General features: G+C 39.6%; 1 protein-coding gene and 1 long non-coding RNA gene across 4 annotated transcripts; both read right to left on the minus strand.

Moving 5' to 3' along the window:
• Nucleotides 1–407: 407 nt before the first annotated feature.
• On the minus strand, nt 408–5,601 carry LOC131366871 (uncharacterized). Its single transcript, XR_009206867.1, has 4 exons — nt 5,337–5,601; nt 4,026–4,078; nt 3,020–3,068; nt 408–2,884 (listed from the first exon to the last, which is right to left on the minus strand). It is a non-coding gene; the product is annotated as an uncharacterized LOC131366871 (long non-coding RNA).
• Nucleotides 5,602–7,583: 1,982 nt separating this feature from the next.
• gal3st1b (galactose-3-O-sulfotransferase 1b) lies at nt 7,584–18,803 on the minus strand. 3 transcript variants are annotated; one of them, XR_009206866.1, is made up of 4 exons: nt 18,631–18,803; nt 13,148–13,301; nt 10,481–12,752; nt 7,584–7,719 (listed from the first exon to the last, which is right to left on the minus strand). XR_009206866.1 is itself a non-coding variant. In XM_058411822.1 (3 exons), exons 2-3 carry the CDS (start codon nt 13,264–13,266, stop codon nt 11,612–11,614), a joined length of 1,260 nt encoding a protein of 419 aa, XP_058267805.1. In that variant the 5' UTR covers nt 13,267–13,301; nt 18,631–18,803; the 3' UTR covers nt 10,146–11,611. The 3 variants fall into 3 exon arrangements, 2 of the variants coding, with proteins under 2 accessions (XP_058267805.1, XP_058267806.1); XM_058411822.1 differs by lacking the exon at nt 7,584–7,719 and having other exon boundaries at nt 10,146–12,752; XM_058411823.1 differs by lacking the exons at nt 7,584–7,719; nt 18,631–18,803 and adding an exon at nt 18,018–18,309 and having other exon boundaries at nt 10,146–12,752.
• Between the last annotated feature and the right edge of the window lie 819 nt (nt 18,804–19,622).

Consider the following 19,622-nt stretch of genomic DNA (forward strand, 5'->3'; position numbering starts at 1 on the left):
GACTGTTTGGCCTCTTTTAAAGTTTTTGTTAGCTCTCTGATAGGCCTGTTGTTGTTTTTTGGCTAAATGATTGCACTTGCATTAAACACCTCTTTGAAACACAAGTTCCCATGAACAGCTACCAAATCATCTCCAGATCTTTCCTTCATTTGTCATGAAATAACAAGAAAATAGGCCACACTTGGCCACGAAACTATTTATAGGTCAATTATCCAAATATTTTGGAGTTTGTGAAAATGGAGGCATTGTGTAAAACCCAATATATTGCTAAATGTTGGGGATCTAAACAATGCTTGTCAGGTGGCAGACATACAGTGGATAATCGTATATTGACATGACCCTTGCAAGAGAACCGTTTTCTTCTAATAAAGCTTCTAGTAAAAAAAAACACACTCACACAGAACACCTTGAGAGCTTGCATGTTTAATGGTCTACTGCTTAAATGGTCAAAATTACTTGTACAATACAGAGTGCTTCATTATTGATCACAAGCTGACTTTTTTTTTTTAAATCTTTTTACACCAATAGTTATTATAGTATTTCAACATAGTACAGCAGACCCTACCTAATCTATGCTATTTACAGGAGCTAGAATACCTAGCCTATGAGAGAAAATGCAAACAGTCAAGATGAAGATGAAAACGAATCAAAGCGGAAAGCATGCAGCTGATGCACTAGGGAAGATCTAGAGCAAGCTGGGAAGGTTCCCACTATAGTAGAAAAAAAGGAAGACGAAGAAACTAAAGTGGGCTTTCAAGTTGGTCGTTGAATTGGGAATTGTTTAAAGTATATGTTTAACTGGAAGCAAAGACAAAACTGCAAATACCGAAGGACGACATTTTGCTACTGAATCACCCAAAATAAAGAGAAAGCTTTTTGGTTTCTGTCCTCAATGTGACCTACAAGTCATTCACAAAACTGTTAAATAAAAATATAAATGAACAAGAAAAGTTGATGAACACTAATTCATCAGTGCTACATTTCAGCTTAGGAAAGAGCATGATCAGATCGTGTGCTATGAGATGTGAGCCTTTTGGCTGCAAGAAGCATCTTGTAATTACCGACTAGTAAAGACTATGCAGCTGATTGGTAACCCTAAACCAACCTTTCCATGGACAATCTCCCAAAAAAAAACAAAAAGTATGATTTTGGAGTTGTCCTATAGGAAAGGTGGTGCCTTTCTCTGGGTGAACATATATTTACATATTAAGCAAAAGACACCTCAAAAGAAGCCTCAACTCTCTGCCCAACATTTAATCGCTTCACATACTTCAAGTGCTAAAGACTTCAGGTCCTTGACATAGTACTATCAAGGAGAAAATGCTCACAGATGGTATGCTATTTTGCCACTGCCAAATTATCTAGAGTCAGTAAGTGCGACTAATCCATCGTATCAGCTCTTGACCTTAAAGGTATAAACATTAATAATTGCAGTTTTGTGATTGCTCCCGCTATTTTTATTTATTTATTTATTTTTTTGCTATCACCCTGTTTGAAGAGACTGTCTCCTCTGAGAAAAATTATTGTGGTCTTTGTTAGTGTGCATCATTTTCTTTATTTATTTTTTGTTTAATCCAAAGAGAAAGCCGCACAGAAACGACAGTGGGAGGAAGGAGGGCGGGACAGAGGGACGGACGGAGGCAGGGACAGAGGGAGGGAGGGAAGGAAGGGGAGAAGGAAAAAAAAAAAAAAAAAAAAAAGTCGATCCAGACCAAGTTACAACAACCATACGACAAAGAACCAAACACCTTCTCCAGACGTGAATAGATATGAAATAAAAACCATCTCAGCTACCTTACCAAGGAGCAGATTAAAGTCCAAAATAGCACCATTCATCAGTGTCTCAAATCCGTGGCAGCATCTCAATCACTTACCACAAGGAAACAATGCGGTTTCTACAGCTACTTCTATATCACAACGCACATGATTACACTTTAATATACTGGCAAAGCAAAAGAAAAAAAAAAAAGAAGCCAAAAAAAAATATTTAATCAAAGCAAGGTTAAAAACGTTTTTAAAATTACTGTGTACTACAAAGCGTCTAGTAACTGCGTGGGAATTTGGGGACTCTTAGCCTCAGTAAATACTGTTGAGTTTGTAAGTATAGGTTTCAGTAGTTTAGTGTGTGAAGACAAGATCAGTTGCTGTAGGTTAAGGGCAGATCTGAAAATGAAGAAACAAAGGGACAAACTGACTGATGAAATCTGGCAGAGTTTAGTGTGCTGGAAAAAGTGTGGACTTGGCTTGTGGGTATATAGATCATTTTATTTCTCCCTCCTGAAGTATTTGCCCCTAGCAGTGTGACTGGAAGATGTAACATTGGAACATATTAAATACTGAAGTCTTTGAGAGTCTGTGGAAAAACACAATGGTACGAACACTGGAAAAAAAAAATTAAAAAAAATAATAATAATTAAAGGATCTTGCTTCTGTAGGTAGTGGACAAGTGGGTGACATGCTGCTGCAGGTGGTCTCGGCCCTGTGGAGGTTGTAAACGATGCAGACGTGTGGGTCTGTACAGCTCCAAATCGGTCAGCTCTGTCGCGAGGTGCTTTGTGGCTCTTGACGATACTTTGTGTCCTCCCAAGAACATGAACTTATCAAGGCTTAGAGTCCCGAGCGTTTCTATCATAGTATTTAAAAAATCACATAGATGGGGAGGAAAACGGCCCCAGAGTCATATTTCATCTTTACCACACACCATAAAAATGAGAATATACACAATTTAGGAAAAACAGAAACTATACAAGGAGGCTCTTGAGACTCCGTTAAAGGAGATTCCATGTTAATAAACCACTTCTATCCTACATCCAGCTGAAGGAATGCTGAATTTTCACTGTGGTGCCCCATCACCCTGGCCTGCACAAGGGCCCAGATGTTAACCCTGAGACAGAGATGAGACATGAAAGAGAAAAGAGAGGAAGTGATGTGCTGAGGCATCTGTAGCTCATACAGCCTGATTTCTGTTTGAACTTAATTCCATATTCATTGTTTTAGAATTTGGAGTACTGGAACATACCTCTGGGGATCCTCCATCAGTCCTGTCAGTTCAATTCTGCAGCAGGAAGCTTGAAGAGGGAAGAAATGTTAATAATAATAATATTAAAAATTACGGCTATTAACAAAGTTAAGCACACAATACACATGCTAATGACATGACAACATTTGCCCCTGACAGCTACACATTTCTGACTATTGTGCAAAGTATAATAAGCTAAGCAACAATCAAAGCCAATGCCTTTAGGGGTGGAGGATATTTAGTCACCATCAGATGAGAGTTAGACTTAACTGTAACTTGATCTTTCCTCTAATATATCAGACCACAGACTTTTCCAAATAAGGAATGTGTAACAGTCTTGATTGATCTCAACTAAAAAGGAGCTTAGCAGGCAGCCGTACAAAATCCTAAGAGAAGAATGAAGAAAACTGATCATCCTTAAGCAAAGTACACATGGCCACAATAGCATGGACCGGCACCTGTTCAAATCCCTTCTATTCTGCTTCCCCGACTGCAGCTCTGGAGCGCTTCCAAGCCAAGTAAAAAGAGGTCACTTTCCCCCCCCTTTCTCCCTCCTCCCGTCCTGTCTCTACCCGCCACTGCGAACCTGATGAACCCTCAGTGCTGCTGCAGCACACAGACAGAGAGAGCGAGAGAGAGAGAGAGAGAGAGAGTGTGTGTCAGGAAAATGCAAACTTCCAACTGAGCAAGGAATGCTGGCAATGGTGCTCAACATTGCCTGGTACTGCTGCAGAGTCAAGACAAGATGAGAGGAAATCCAAAAAAGGGACTGTAACATGCATGCAGAAGAAACTAATTATTCAGTCGGGGCTATTAAAAAAACAATACATATGAATGCAACCAGAGATCAAAGATCAATTGAAAGGAAATGACACACCTGACTGCATTAAAAAAAAAAAGGCAATGAGAAAGCAAGGACATTTTAGAAACTGAAGCACATTTTAATGCAGCAACAAATTTATGAAGCATTTTTATAATTTTCTTTAAAGATAATGCACAAGCTCACCATGATTGTCAGTCTGCGGGAGCGGCTCTTGCACTGCAGAGGACTGGAGAGCTCTGTGAGACAAAATAACAGAGGGGTGTCTCGTGAAAGTGGCTGCAGCTTTAATGGAACAGACTGTGCTTTGCCCTTGGTGTGTGTGTGTGTGTGTGTGTGTGTGTGTGTGTGTGTGTGTGTGTGTGTGGACGCATAGAGCATTTTAAGATGGGAGACACACTGGCATGTCGCAGCCCGCCTGCATGACCTCATCGGCCCCTGCAGCTGGCTAAATGTACGATAGTGTATTCCATAGAGCTGCTGGAGCCTCGAAATAATAATTATAATAAAAAAAAAATCAATATCTGAGACAAGCCCGAGTCATGTTCCTAAATGGAGAAACCTACTGACATGCAAACATATTCACACGCAAAATATCACCAAGTTTCAGAGGAAATTCCTCTCATTCAAAGCCGTCGTTAGTTATATAAACTCCACGTTCAAAGGAAACCGCGGTGTGTCTATGTGCTGGACAAATTTAGCCTGTCTGGCACATTTTACAGACGGCTACAAGACCAAGACCGCTCACTTTCCACTTCGGTTAGTCCGAGGAAAGACACTTGCCAAACATTCTACATTTAAAATAAAGCACCTTAAAAATGAAAGTACAGCTGTAAGCCATATTCCCCCCCCCCATTGCTAATGTTAGCGCGCGCACACACACACGACTCAACCGACTTCGCCTCGCTTTGCTAAATACAAAGTTCATTTCAAATTAAAGCCGGCTAAGATGGACTTCTTCACAGTGCTTCGTGAAACGACCTTAAAAACGGCCGAATTTTACTCACCGCAGTGTCGTTCTGCTACAAACACCCGACTTTATGCTTTTAAAGCGAGATTTCCGAACAAAGAAACAGCTTGCTAGCTAGCTAACTAAGCTCGGCTAGTCATATCAAATGGAGGTAGCTAGCACTGCTAACTGCAAAGACAAGAATGACAGTTTAAGAGTTGGTTCATTATCAAAGTCAACACTGTCATTTTTTTTAAAAAATGATCCAGTTTTCCATATTCAGACTTATTTAAGAAAAAAAAAAAACGACCCACAATCAAAATGCACAGAAATCAATTTAGCAGTCGAGTTTTGAAGTCAGTCTTAGTTGTGAACTTGTGAAGTCCTTATTTGACCCGAGATACAGTGCCATGAATCATGGTTTATATGAAACGTGGACAAACAGCAATTCTTGCAAAAATACTAATCAGCAGTTCACACAGAAAAGTCTCACAACTTTTAACCTGAAATTACAGCTTAGGATTTTCAGGCTGGTATGGCAAACTTACAGTTAAAATCTTGTTCTTGTCCGCTTTCAACCCAAGTTTCCACCATCGACTTGTTATCAAAACTGCTTCCAATAGTGAAATACAGCCTCTTCTATGTGGTATATGAAAATGCTGCTCCGAAAAAAAACCTCAAAAAGGTTTTATCAAGAGGTGGTCAGCAATTCAATATTCAGTACTGCCTGAATATAGTCCACACACTGAGCTAATTCGGACTGATATTAATGGCGTGGGGCCAGGAGCCCCATTCGGGCTGCACTGCAGCCTCAGCCAGACTGCTTACTCGGCACGGCAGCAAGAAGAGTCTTCCAGGCTCCCCTCAGTCTGACGAGGAAAAGGCTCGGTCTCAAATCGTTCCACAATTAATAATAAAGTGCACTATATAGGGAGTATATTTTGCTATTTTATACCCTATGTAGTGGTCCTAGACAGGAAGAAGGACTGGTTTGAACGCATCCAATCACCGTGAGATGCCATACGGACAACAGTTTGGTTCCGGCCGGAAACCAACGCTGATTGGACAGAACTTTCTTTACCGTTATCCAATAAGGACGCGGAGAGGTATCTACTCTTCATTTCTATTAGCTAGAACTGAAATGGCCGTTGTGCTGTAGAGACAATGATCCGTGTATTTCTGTTAAAAGGTAAAATAAAAATAATTTAGTTATTGTTTGAGTAAATAGCCATGTTACTGTTTTATTCTCTTATTTAATGTTTGATTAAATGTTTATGAATGTGTATGTAATTTGATATGTTCATATATTTATCCTGTCAACAACCATAATAATAAGAAGAAGAAGAAGAAAAAGAAGAAGAAGAAGAAGAAAAAGAAGAAGAATTCACCACTATCAGTATTTCATTGATATTTTATGTACAATAAATATCTATGTGTTCAGATGCAGCAGATAGGGCTCTTGTGGAGCGTGGGTGTGTGCCCACTCAGGAAAGATTGTTGTCTGACACAGTGATATTCATGGCAAGAAAAAGTATGCTGTTCTAGTCAGAAACAAGGGCTTGCTCTGCAACTGTGTGAGAACATGCAGTCTTCTGACTCCTCAGTGCCATCCTCAGCGTCCAGCTGGTAGTACAATTTATCTCTGCATGCATTTACCAAATGCTTTCTGCCTCTGAATAATGACTTTTAATGATTTAAACAAATGTATTCTCATAACCTGTAATAGAATGTTGTGTAAGAACACCATGAAGGCTTGATTTCACAAAAAAATGCTGAAAGGTAGGGTTGGAGGAAAACTGAACATCTGAACTTCTCTTATTCAGGATACATTCCTGCCTTGCCTCCAGTACAATTTGGATAGGCTCTGGATCCCCGGTGACCCTGGTTACTGAAGGTAGAGTGGTTACTGATGATGTATGAATAATGAGTGTATATTAAAAAGAATATTGTGCTTGTTTTTTTGTTGTTGTTTTTAAGATAGTTTGATACTATTATGTTTAAATGTTTAGTGTTCATGTGGGCTTGCCACTTTTTTTGCAGTGCTCTGAAGAACACGGAAGTGAACAAAATATTCTGAGGGGTTGATTTCTGATGAGCCTGTACACACACTCCTTTTGCATCATCTCTTCCTGTCAGACATGGTGATCTAATATGCTGTCTGGTGCCTCCATCTGGTGCATGTATGACTGCTGTTTCACTTTCGTCATGTTTGCAAAGGCCCTACCTACACAATGTCACAGTGCAGAGCTTGAAAGAACGCTCTAAAGTGTTTTGCTCATAATCACATCAACAGATTGGCCAATATGTCACTAACACTTTAATGCCAGCCACAATTCTTGGGTCTGATCTTGATCTAATAGATGGTAATGATATTCTCCACCATCCACATGATGACTGTATACTCAGTCATATCTAGTTTATTCACTGAGTTGTCAGGGTCATCTGTCTGGCTCAGATTTGTATAGAATGCTATTTAGAGCCTTCTTGCACAAAAAGCTTTTAATGTATAGCTTATGTAGTATATCTAACTACTAAGGGCACTGATGAATTAGTAAGTTCTGGTCTTCTTGCCAGTAATCAAAGTAGCCTGTATTACCTGAAGCAATACATAGAGCCCTGCCAGTCTTGTCCCACAACTCATGCAAAATAAAATATATTTATTTGTACATATGCATTCTAAGTGTCCAGCTCTTTAACAAGCTCAGAATCCATGTGTCAATCCTCTTAGGCTCATTTTACTTTTCTACATGGGTTCATGGTTATCTACACATATATATAATACTTGACTGTTCACTGGTTAGAAATCCAAACCCACACACCTATGGATGGTGTTCTGTCATGTTTTGTGACAGAGTAATGACCCATTTTTGATAGAAGATGGGGTTGATTCTCAGGAGTCAGACTCATCTTCACCTGATCGCAAGTTATCATCTGTGAAATGCAAGAAACCTGGTGTAAGTTATAATGGAACTTGTAAACATTTGCAAACCAGTGGTGACGTAAGTAGTTAAGATTATGATGCAATGGCCATAAGACTGTGTGGCTAAGTCATGAGGGCTTCTAGAGAGCCACTGTTGGTCTTCTGAGAGAAAGTTTTAACCCACAATTGCATGTATTATGTCTTCAGTAGTTAATGCGCTGACATTTTTATGTAATCTAAGATGAAGCTTAAAAAAGTAGCAGGAAGTCCAGTTACAGTAGGAATTACTGGTGGGCCATTCTCCTCATGATCCACTGCAAAGTCATTTATCTTGTTATCAGATGATTCAATTCCTTAAGTTGGTACAATGGTTAAAACACTATTTATTTGCGACTTGTACCTTTAAAGGAATTGACTCATTTAGCACAGAATGTACTGCACTGCAATCAAATTCCTTAATAATAAATGCATCAGTGAAAGACTATACAGAGGAATTATGATAACTGACTGATTCACTACAGGGAAATTTAAATGGAAATTATTTCCCATGCTAATACAACATACCAGCGTGTGTATACAGTAAATTTACATCATTCATTACCTCACATTTCTGCACGATTATGCAACCTAACAAGTGGCTGGCATTTAATTTTGGATCTGTTACTGTTACCACTCTCAAAGATCTCACTGTCCATAGATACACTATATTGCCAAAAGTATTCGCTCACCCATCCAAATAATCAGAATCAGGTGTTCCAATCACTTCCATGGCCACAGGTGTATAAAATCAAGCACCTAGGCATGCAGACTGTTTTTACAAACATTTGTGAAAGAATGGGTCGCTCTCAGGAGCTCAGTGAATTCCAGCGTGGAACTGTGATAGGATGCCACCTGTGCAACAAATCCAGTCGTGAAATTTCCTCGCTCCTAAATATTCCACAGTCAACTGTCAGCTGTATTATAAGAACGTGGAAGTGTTTGGGAACGACAGCAACTCAGCCACGAAGTGGTAGGCCACGTAAACTGACGGAGCGGGGTCAGCGGATGCTGAGGCGCATAGTGCGAAGAGGTCGCCAACTTTCTGCAGAGTCAATCGCTACAGACCTCCAAACTTCATGTGGCCTTCAGATTAGCTCAAGAACAGTGCGCAGAGAGCTTCATGGAATGGGTTTCCATGGCCGAGCAGCTGCATCCAAGCCATACATCACCAAGTGCAATGCAAAGCGTCGGATGCAGTGGTGTAAAGCACGCCGCCACTGGACTCTAGAGCAGTGGAGACGCGTTCTCTGGAGTGACGAATCACGCTTCTCCATCTGGCAATCTGATGGACGAGTCTGGGTTTGGCGGTTGCCAGGAGAACGGTACTTGTCTGACTACATTGTGCCAAGTGTAAAGTTTGGTGGAGGGGGGATTATGGTGTGGGGTTGTTTTTCAGGAGCTGGGCTTGGCCCCTTAGTTCCAGTGAAAGGAACTCTGAATGCTTCAGCATACCAAGACATTTTGGACAATTCCATGCTCCCAACTTTGTGGGAACAGTTTGGAGCTGGCCCCTTCCTCTTCCAACATGACTGTGCACCAGTGCACAAAGCAAGGTCCATAAAGACATGGATGACAGAGTCTGGTGTGGAGGAACTTGACTGGCCTGCACACAAGTCCTGACCTCAACCTGATAGAACACCTTTGGGATGAATTAGAGCAGAGACTGAGAGCCAGGCCTTCTCGTCCAACATCAGTGTGTGACCTCACAAATGCACTTCTGGAAAAATGGTCAAAAATTCCCATAAACACACTCCTAAACCTTGTGGACAGCCTTCCCAGAAGAGTTGAAGCTGTTATAGCTGCAAAGGGTGGACCGACGTCATATTGAACCCTATGGATTAGGAATGGGATGTCACTTAAGTTCATATGAGAGTCAAGGCAGGTGAGCGAATACTTTTGGCAATATAGTGTATGTCTCTAATTACCCTAGAAGCCAAAACCAAACCGTATACTGTATGTGTTGAAAACCTTTCATATGAAGACTTCCAACAAGGGTTATATTTGTGTTACACTGTCCCAGGGCAGCACTGAGCACAGGACGAAAGAAGTCTTTCTTCAGACCTCCCTTAAATATATAATTAAATAACATTTTTCTATACTTATCCCATGGTGGTTCCTGTTCCTGTAAAATTCTACATCATACCACATACTACACATTCTCACATAGTGCACATACTGTACATATGTTCAACAAAACACAAGTATTAAGGTCCAAAGCATTACATATTGCCTTAGAGCAATGGTTCCACAATGTTGTTGAGGAAAATAGGTTCTATAAGACACTAATTAACTTCTTTTCTCCTTCTATCTGTTTGTCCTAATCACTTTCTGATGTACTTTGTAGTCTCCATCAAAAACACATTCACATTAGTACGAAAGAATAGAAAGCCTTTATTGTCACACATCTAAGTACGGTCCTAAATACTGAACCACAACACCCCCTGAGGAGTTAGCAAAACAAGTCTATACAGCAACAAAAACAGTACAAAAGGATTTTCTTTAATTAGTGCTAACTCCTCTGGGGCAACCACCACTAGTGGCTAGGGCCCTGGGCTGCTGATCAGAAGGATGTGCTCTGCTCCAGTGGCCCTAAGGAGTTAGCACAATAAGTGGGCAGCAACAAAAACAGTAAGTTCTTCTTCTTCTTCTTCTGCTTCTTTTTTTTTAATTAATGCTAAATTAATGTGCTTAATGAAGAGGTAGGTTGGGTCAGACAGACAGAGAAACAAGCACCTGATTAGCTTCTGTGGAGATCCTTCTGTTGTTGAATGACTGAGTCAGGTTAGCAATATGACAGAAGCATAGTTGGTTGAACAGGTTACGTGCGTTGTCAGATGGTGTGATCTAAGCAGGGTTGCATCTAAATCTTTGGGAAAGGTAAACAACATCCTACATGGAAAAAGAAGGGGATGAGATGAGCAGCAACAGTATAGCAGTGGTATCAAAATCACATGAGGATATAACCTCAGCAGTAGTATAGGCTTAGAGGGAGAATTGAAGAGGGCCATGAGCTGAGCTTTGTGGGACACCAGTGGAAAGTCTGCATGCATGCATCCTCTCCATAATACTTCATATGACTCACTGTGACTGCCATACAATTGCCCTCCTGTACAATTGATTCCAAGGATTAATCACCTTGGATGGGCTGAAGAGTCTTATAATTGACCATGCTGACTAATGATAGTTTGGTTGATCGAGTGGCATGTAGCTTCTGGGTGGTGAGGTGAGACTGGGTAAAATCCTGGTTAGGATCTTGAAGCTCTTCTGGGTAAAAACCATAGACCACCGAGAGTACTGCAATACATTCAAGAATTTTAAATAGAAAGCAGAAAAGTGAGAGATGTCTAGTGTGAGCTTTTTCAGAATCGGTTCAACTCTGATTTGTCAATAAAAGACCAGTTATTTACAATGTTAGTGATACAGCCGAGGAGATCTTGCAGGTGGTAGGCTGGAGAAGTGAAGCTTTTGTAGAAAGGGGAGAAAACTGATAAGGATGTAAGGAGTGGAAAACAGATTGTGAAATCAGATCTCATCAGAGAAGGTGGCAAAGTCATCTGCAGTCAAAAGGGAGAGGAAAGAAAAATGTAAAGGACCTTGCATGGATCAGCTGATTTTTGCCTTCTCTTAATTATCCTTAAAACAATTACAAAAACTATTATAGTACATTTCATATTATCGTTCTATCTAAACATTGTACAATTTATTACACACACAATAATTATTAAACATACTAATTAACTGCAAAGGCTGTCATTTCTTTGTTAAATTTGCCAGGAAATGTGTTTACCATATTTTATTATTTCAAATTGTTCTGTTCTATTCAGAATGATGAGGTCAGACAAAGAATGGCACTATTTCTTTAAATCATAGTCTTAAAATAGTTTTGAACCAGCCCCATAATCTGGTCATCCACAGATTTACTCCCAGGTCTGTTAAGTACTGAATTTCAGGTGTAAGCATTTTTCGGCAGAGCTCCCTGTATTGTTGCTCAATGTTGTTCCTCATGTTGTATCCTAAAATAGAGCTCTCTCCAACAGGCTGCCAGGGCCTCATGCTTAGGTCCCTTATGTCCTGATCCTCCACAGCCATCCCACCACTAATGCAGATGGCTGCCATCTTGCTGTTCCTCTGGCGCAATTTTTTCACCTCCTTCTCCATGCGCTTCCTCCCGTAGGCGTTCACTTTGGCCCAGAGCGTGGCGTTGAAGTAACGATAAAGCTTCCAGTCAACTCCGTTCCACTCACGCGCCTTGGTCCTCAGCTCAGGTGTGAGCTGGGACACACTTGTAGGCCTGCGGGTATTCATACTGAAGAAAAGCAAGTCATCCATCTGCCAGCAGAGAGCATCCTTGAGCAGAATGAGGGACTCCTCAAAATGTTCAGCAATCATGATGAGCTGGAAGCGCTCTGAAATGGCACGAATGGCCCTATCCACTAAGGGATCCTCTGGTTCCACTGTGTTGTCAAAGCCGAGGTCAAAAAAATGAAGGTTCTTTAGGTAAAAGGAGTTGAAACCATTTGAGTCAAAATGGACCTGTGGATCATTCAGAAAATCTGTCAGCTTATCCTCACCGTGGATCCTCCATGTCAAGGGTACAACACTTTTGTAGTAATGGAACGAGGACTCGAAAACTAGAGCTGGGTCTCGGAGGATAGTGAAAAAGAATGTGTCGCTCGGTAGAAGTGCTTCAACCTCAGGAGCATTAAAACGCATGTGGTTGCAGATGATATTGAAGCATGCCCCTGGCCTGTAATCCTTCACATGCACGCGCATAAATGTAGCAGGATACGAGAAATCATTGCGACCACTGGGGAGAGCGAACTTCAGCCCGTTCTTCTCCCCATAGCGCAGGAGAATATTTAGAACAGTGCTGCTTGCTGCTTTGTGGGTCTTCAAGAACATCAGGTTCATTTTTGGCACACAGTGCTTCACCTCACTTGTAGTGAAAGAAGACTTCTTTTGCCATATTGAGGATTTATTTGCACATGGAGCTGGCACTGGAAAGCTGTGGATGAGATAGATGCAGTACAGGGTTATTAGGCCTTTTGCTATTTAAGGAACATGTATTATCAGGGAACTACCCCAGACTAGGAGTGAGATTGCATATCCTAATAATAAAAAATTAAAACTGGGTAGTTTTAGGGTCAACCCCTAACCAATAATCTTAACTCCTAAACCTAAACTCTAGCCCTAACCCAGCCCTATACCTATCCTATCCCTAACCCACTACTCTAATCCCTAACCATAATTTTGGCCCTAATCATAACCAAATACATTTATTTAATAAAGCAATCTTCCAAACAAGTTGATGGAAAAATTCATTCAAGTGTAATATTCTATAGTGAATAATACATAATCTAACATTCCTCCCCAACTGCCTCAAGAGAATGAATGACAAACCTTTGTGTGTTGGCTTGGAATGTTGGCGCCGAAAAACAGTACAACATCATCGTGATGCAGGTGAACAGGAATCCCAACATAAGCTTATGTGCACCTGACCTGGGCAGATGATGGTTCATTTTCTACAACACCTCCAGATTTGATTTGCAAATGCCTGTTGATGCAGAAACAAAAGTTAGGAATTTTCGAAGAACCTAAATGAAAGTCACACATGTGTATCAAATTTGGTCAGTATGTACACATATTGTCTCCAAGCTTTACTTCTGGAGCATACAAATTCTGTCAACAATTATATCATCATCTTATATTGTATCAACAATTAGTTTTTTAACTCTTTTCAACCTTCAAACCATGTCTTAATGAAGCTTGCTTTGTGCACAGGGGCATTGTCATGCTGGAAAACATAGTTCTAGTGAAAGGAGATTGTAATGCTACAGCACACAAAGAAATTGTATGCAGTTGTGTGCTTCCAACCCTGTGAAAGACATACACATATGAGTGTGATGCTCAGGTGTCCACATAGTTTAGGGCATAGTTTACGTCACTTTGAATGACAGCATCTCTAATAGCATCATAATAGTAGCAGTCCTACTACAATATCATCATCTGTGTCAGAACAGGGTGGAAAGAAAAACAAAACACCTACTACAATTAAATATTTATGATTTATTACTTTAACATTGCTGTTACATGTTCAACAGTTGGTCACACTGGAATGTTAAGTCATTCGTAAGACACAGACCTCATTAATTACTTTTGCCCTTTGGTGCCACTACGATTTCAAAGCTGCCTGTTTCTAGACATAAAAAGGGCTAATTTTGTACACTGCTGTCTGTCATTCAGTCTCGAGGCTTTGTTTCATAAAAATGGCAAGAATGTGTTTGTAGGCATTGCATTCAGCCGAGAATGAACAGCCTCCACAGTTAAACCATGATGATTTCACAATGGCTGAAAAAAAAACAATGGATTAACTGTGTGTACATTGTCAGTGGATTGTGTGGAGTATTTAATATTTAAAAGCAGTGATTACTATGGGTTTATGGTGTAGACCATTATATATCAGGAATATTTGGACAATGTTCAGTGGTGTAGAACCAGTTGATTTTTGGCAATTAGAATTGAAGTTTTGCTAAGGTACTAAACTGACTACCACTCAACATCACTCTCTTGTATCTTTTGTACCTTGTGATGATTTTAGGTAGACACCTGAATCTGAATGAGAGGTCTTGCCCTATTAACTAGCTTATATACACAATAAGGATTAAAAAAAAAAAAGCTTTCCTTGACAGTCCATCACGTCCAGTTGCCCACGCCCCGTGCGGAGCACGAACCCTGACCTCCATGGTTGCTGCGTGTGTCTGCACGCCATGGAGCAGACACATACGCAGGATTCAAATAAGTAATGCTTCATTAACATGAACATAAGGCATGGGGAAAACTAACCTAAGGACGAACACATGATGCTACTCAAAACTGAAACCAAAATGGTAACAAAAACCTAAAACATGACCAGAAACCTGACCTACGGACAACAAGCATGGAACAGAGAACATAGAACAATGACAGGTACAGAAGGATCCCTATTTATAGGGCAAAACATTAGGACTAATGGGAAACAGGTGACACGGCGGTAATTAGAACAATAGGAAAGGCGTGGCTTCACAGTATCACCTGCCAGCACCCCCTCCAGGCCTGGCAGAGAAATGTCCAGGAGTTCCTGACACAGCCCCACTGCAATGACAAGGAATGGTACTGTTCAGTACCCAATTTTCTGTGACTGTAGACAAACCCCTTTAACTCACATTCACATTTTGAAAGAAAGTACATTCACATATATTACAAATTTACTTCAGGAATAAATGCACTTATAAGACGTTTTACAAAGGTACGAGCGTATAGTTTAGTCCACAGCCTAGTTATAATAAATGTAGTGAATACACATTCATAGTAGTAGCGATCGTTAATCTGGTTTCCTTGGCCGATTTGGTCAGTTGCCGTTAAGCATGTGGGATCAAACCGCTATGAGGTTAGAAATGCGATCCTCGTCATTCCATAATTCCTAATAAACAACTGGAATTTAAATACAAGCCAAGAGTCATGCTGCTGAAAAGAACGGGTTGAAGGAGAAGAGTGATGTGTTTACACAGAAAACATGCTGACTAATGAGCCATGTTATTGTTATAATAACTATTGTTACACCCCACCAAACATGTCTCAGGGTAAGCAGCACAATACATCCTCGAAGATGTAATAACATTGATTATACTGATACATAAATTCATTTGTTCATGTAATTTCCTTCCAACAGAGAAGGTCTTTCCAAAGATCTCAGATCAAAGATCTCAGGTGACAGAGGTTAACTCGGGTCAAATTTAACTTATTACATCCTTATAAGTAGTCTTCTGTAGTGGGCTGGTAATAAAATGTTTAGATATTACAGTAGTCCTATATTATGAATCTGGAATTGTTTTTTTTTTCTTTTTTAATAGTCAAGGATTATGGGTTGCCAAAAATTCATAACTGGGCTAGTGGGAAAACCAAATAGGAAGCTTTTCACACTCATAGAAGTTAGTAAGAAGATTTATAAAGTAGCATACTTTGACCAAGCCCAGCTTCAGGTTTTTACTTTTCCTGTGTGAATGTGCTTGGAGAACCTGTTCTGCTGGACATAACCCCCCTGTTTGTGTAATAGTGTCACAAGAAATACAGGCTGCACTGGTTATTCCAAAAATGACTGAGAAGAATTCTGACCTAATAACTAAAATAGTCATCATTTCTCTCTCTCTCTTTGTCATTTGTGCTTTTAAACTACTATGCATTGGAAAGATCAGTGACAACATTGTTGTTAAACGTTATGGGCAAAATATTTCTTCTTATTATGTGAAGCTGCAGTGTTTTAGATTAGTCAGGATGTATACAACACACAGTAAAACATTTATGAGCCGGATACAAAACTTGCTTTCATACTCCACATCCCTCATGCAAAGTCAGATTCATTCATTCCTTGTCACAAAGAATGTTTACAGTCAAGAATCTGCCGATGATGCACATTTGGCCAGTGTGTACAGTATACAGTATACTGTATATAGGTTATAGTATAACATATAATTGGAAATATTTAAAACGTTTATTTTCTTTTTATAAGAAAATAAAGAAATTCATTTCATACTAGAAAAAAAGGAAAAGCTGTCTTAGTTTTATTCAAGGATTGGAAATATCCTTAGAACTTTTGCCTCACATCTCCAGGGTTGGGGGTTTGATTCATGTTTCGTGTTCCATGTGCTCAGAGTTTGGATTTCCTCCCAAACTATGTTCCAGGGTTTCCTCCAGGTACCCCGGTTTCCTCCCCTGGTCCAAAGACATGAACTGTAGGTTGACTGGCATTGTCCATAGTGTGTGAGAGTGTGTGTGTGATTATGTTTTGTGATTTGTTGGCACTTTATGCAGGGTGTCCCCTGGGATAGACTTCAGGTTGGCTGTGTAGGATGTGGTACAGATAATGGATGGATGGATGGATGAAAAATATCCACCAAAAACTAGTTAGTTTAATAATATTACACTTTCAGTTTTGTGTGTCAGGGGTTCTCCAAATTTGGATCAGGGACCAGAGACCACAGGTACACACAACCATTACAAACATTACACACGTCCTCTGATCAGACAGAACGTCAAAATGAAAGACAAAGTGAAAGACAAAGAGACGTGTCGTAGGTTAGATAATTCCACGTCTTGAATCATTTCATTATTTATTATATGTGTTTAAAAAAAAAAGAGTCAGTGAATAGCTCTGATTTAAACTATCCATAACATTTAGAAAATGCAGATGGGACTTCTACCCTCAAGATATAGTTTATTCTGATGTTACAACCTTAATCCATTGCATAAGCTCACCATTGTTGTTTTGAATTTTAAAGCTGCTGCTGAAATCTAAAAGACTGATGGAGATCTTTTGAGCGTGCTCGTTTAGAATCTAAAGCAATCTCCAACTTTCCGAAAAGCTGCTTTGTTACAATATCTCTCCTTAAAAGCGCTACGCAAAAGAAAGTGAATTTATTTTTACTTCTACGTCATTGTCTAACTAGCTTGCTAAAACTGTTGGCTAAATCTAGCTAGCTGGATAGTTAGTATCTGAGCTGCTACAGAAAAAGTGAAGTATAATAAGTCTGATAGTCTTTTCAGACATCAAACTTATATAAAGCCTAGATCACTACTATCTGAAGACAAGAATGAGATCAGCTTAAAGTGCTAAAATGTGCTGGAAGAATAAATCTCAGAAAAGCAAATGAAGTTTCACAAGCAGCAACTCAACAAATGTTTTGATGCTATCATTTGGTTAGGAAAATAATTAGGTGAAGAGTAGTCAGTGAGGCTTTTCCTCCTGTCTTTGTTTGTGACATGTAGGGTAAAGAAAAGTAAATGCTGAAATAGTGAATATGTATTATGTATCAATCAGAGGTCTTAAAATAGCTTTGGGACGTGAAATTGGTATTGAATATGCTGTATATACTCCAGACTGCACATACTATAAAAAAAAAGTCAGTGTAAATCTTGAAATTCATTCATCATAATACTTAATACTGTATTTTCCCCTTATGTTTGGTTTAACCTTGTAAGTGAAAGTGATTTTAAAAGCAAAGGTTGTAAAGCCAAGAATTAGAAAAATATATATTTGCCTAAATATATTCAAAACAAGAAAGGCGTATTTTTGACACGGTCATTGCACTATTCATTTACGGGCTGAGGTACGCAAAATACAGCTTGACGTTATTAAGAATAAACAAATATTTTTTGAGTTGTTTTTTTTTTTTTTTTAACAAAGACATTGGAAAGATCACTTTTAGATATTGCGTGTGTTTTGAATTCGCCTTACCTCTGAACTGAACTGAGACCTGAGATGTCTGAACTGTGAGGTTGAAATCAAATGTTCAGGTCAGGATCATCCAAAAAAAAAAAACCTTTAGAGTGAACTATTTAGTCATATGAAGAAGGATCCACACATCTTACACTGTGATAGTAACATTATCAGTTTCTCACAGCTCTCTAACTCCACCCTAATGCTCTGCATGGTCCAAAAAAAAAGCATGAACACAAACACAGCCCACATTTTCAGAATGGAAAGGTGTGTGTGTGTGTGTGTGTGTGTGTGTGTGTGCATGTGTATGTGTTGTGTGCCCAGCTGGAACAAGTGGCCTAGCAAGTCCAGTGTTGATGAGTGCAAATAATAATAGTAATCTGCTGTATTGTTAAGCACTGAATAAGCAAAAAACAAAGGGATCAGAGAGTCAGAGGCTCTCATTAGGAAAGTATTCATCATAGCATAACACAGGCCATGATTATTTGCCGTATGACACATCTATCTTCTAAATAGACTTCAAATGGAGGTTATTATTATATAATTTCATTACATTAACAGTGGTTAATGCTGTCTAAATAGGCTACTACATTACTTACAAGCAAAGATTATGGATTTCAATTTGTCTTACCTTATGTAAGAAATTCCCGATTTAGACCCAAGAGAGTCAGGAAAGACTCTGTCCTAAAGAAATGTTTGAGAATGTGGGACATTCTGACATCTTGATGTGAAGCTGACAATCTTGGACCTAGCTCCTGTTCTGCTTTGCTTCTGTCTTTCCACCTCTCTGCCTCAATGAGAAAGGGTGTGTGTTTGTGTGATTGTGCTGAACTGAGCAAGTGTGTTTTTTTCAAGCAGTATGGGCTGTGCTTGCTCTCAGGGAACCAACCAGAGTCTCATCTCAGGTAGTAATTATCGCTTGTGACTTAAACAAAAATACAAACCAACCTTGAAAGAAGGCCTGCTGACATACGTGTGGAATATGGAAGAGATACATACTCTTTTTAGATATAAAGCTTTGACATGCAGATGTACAGATAATTGATGAGTTGATGATCAAATAAACTTTATTTATTTAATGATTTAGTACCTCACTTAGTTCATTCAGGTGCAAACACCATTAACAATAAAAAGACAGAAATGGACACTGAACAGGTTTTAACAAATAAATAAACCCACTCAGTAGGTCTAACAAAGTGCTTATCAGGCTAACTATACATTGTACTATATGCATTGTGTAAAAAAAATCAGCACTCAGTTACCCAAATGCATTATAAATTTCATTCAACAATGTTTGAGTTTTGAAGACCTACAGGGGGCAGGATGTCTCTGGTTTCACTCCTGGCTGTAGATATTCAGGGTCATGGAAGTTCATGCGGACCATCCCGGTTACTCAGGAAAATCAGAAACTCATGAATGGATTCAAATTACAACCGCTTAAGACTGTGCTGCAGACGTAAAAACTGACACATGATACTCACACCAAAGATCACAACGGATTACGATCACCGTCTGCAACTAGATAACGAAACCAAGCTCATGAAACAGTGGAGGTGAAAGCGCATGTCTATATCTATATCTGAGCAGGTGCTGAGTATGTAACCATGTCAGAGAATTTCAGGA

This window comes from Hemibagrus wyckioides, linkage group LG16 (genome assembly GCF_019097595.1).
Source record: "Hemibagrus wyckioides isolate EC202008001 linkage group LG16, SWU_Hwy_1.0, whole genome shotgun sequence".
Classification (NCBI taxonomy): Eukaryota; Metazoa; Chordata; class Actinopteri; order Siluriformes; family Bagridae; genus Hemibagrus; species Hemibagrus wyckioides.

Excerpts from the sequence above, each read along its gene's own strand:
- gal3st1b (XM_058411822.1), bottom strand. The coding sequence starts at position 13,266 with ATGAACCATCATCTGCCCAGGTCAGGTGCACATAAGCTTATGTTGGGA. Across the intron at positions 12,753-13,147 it reads TTCCAAGCCAACACACAAAG|CTTTCCAGTGCCAGCTCCAT; the intron begins GTTTGTCATTCA and ends TCTCATCCACAG.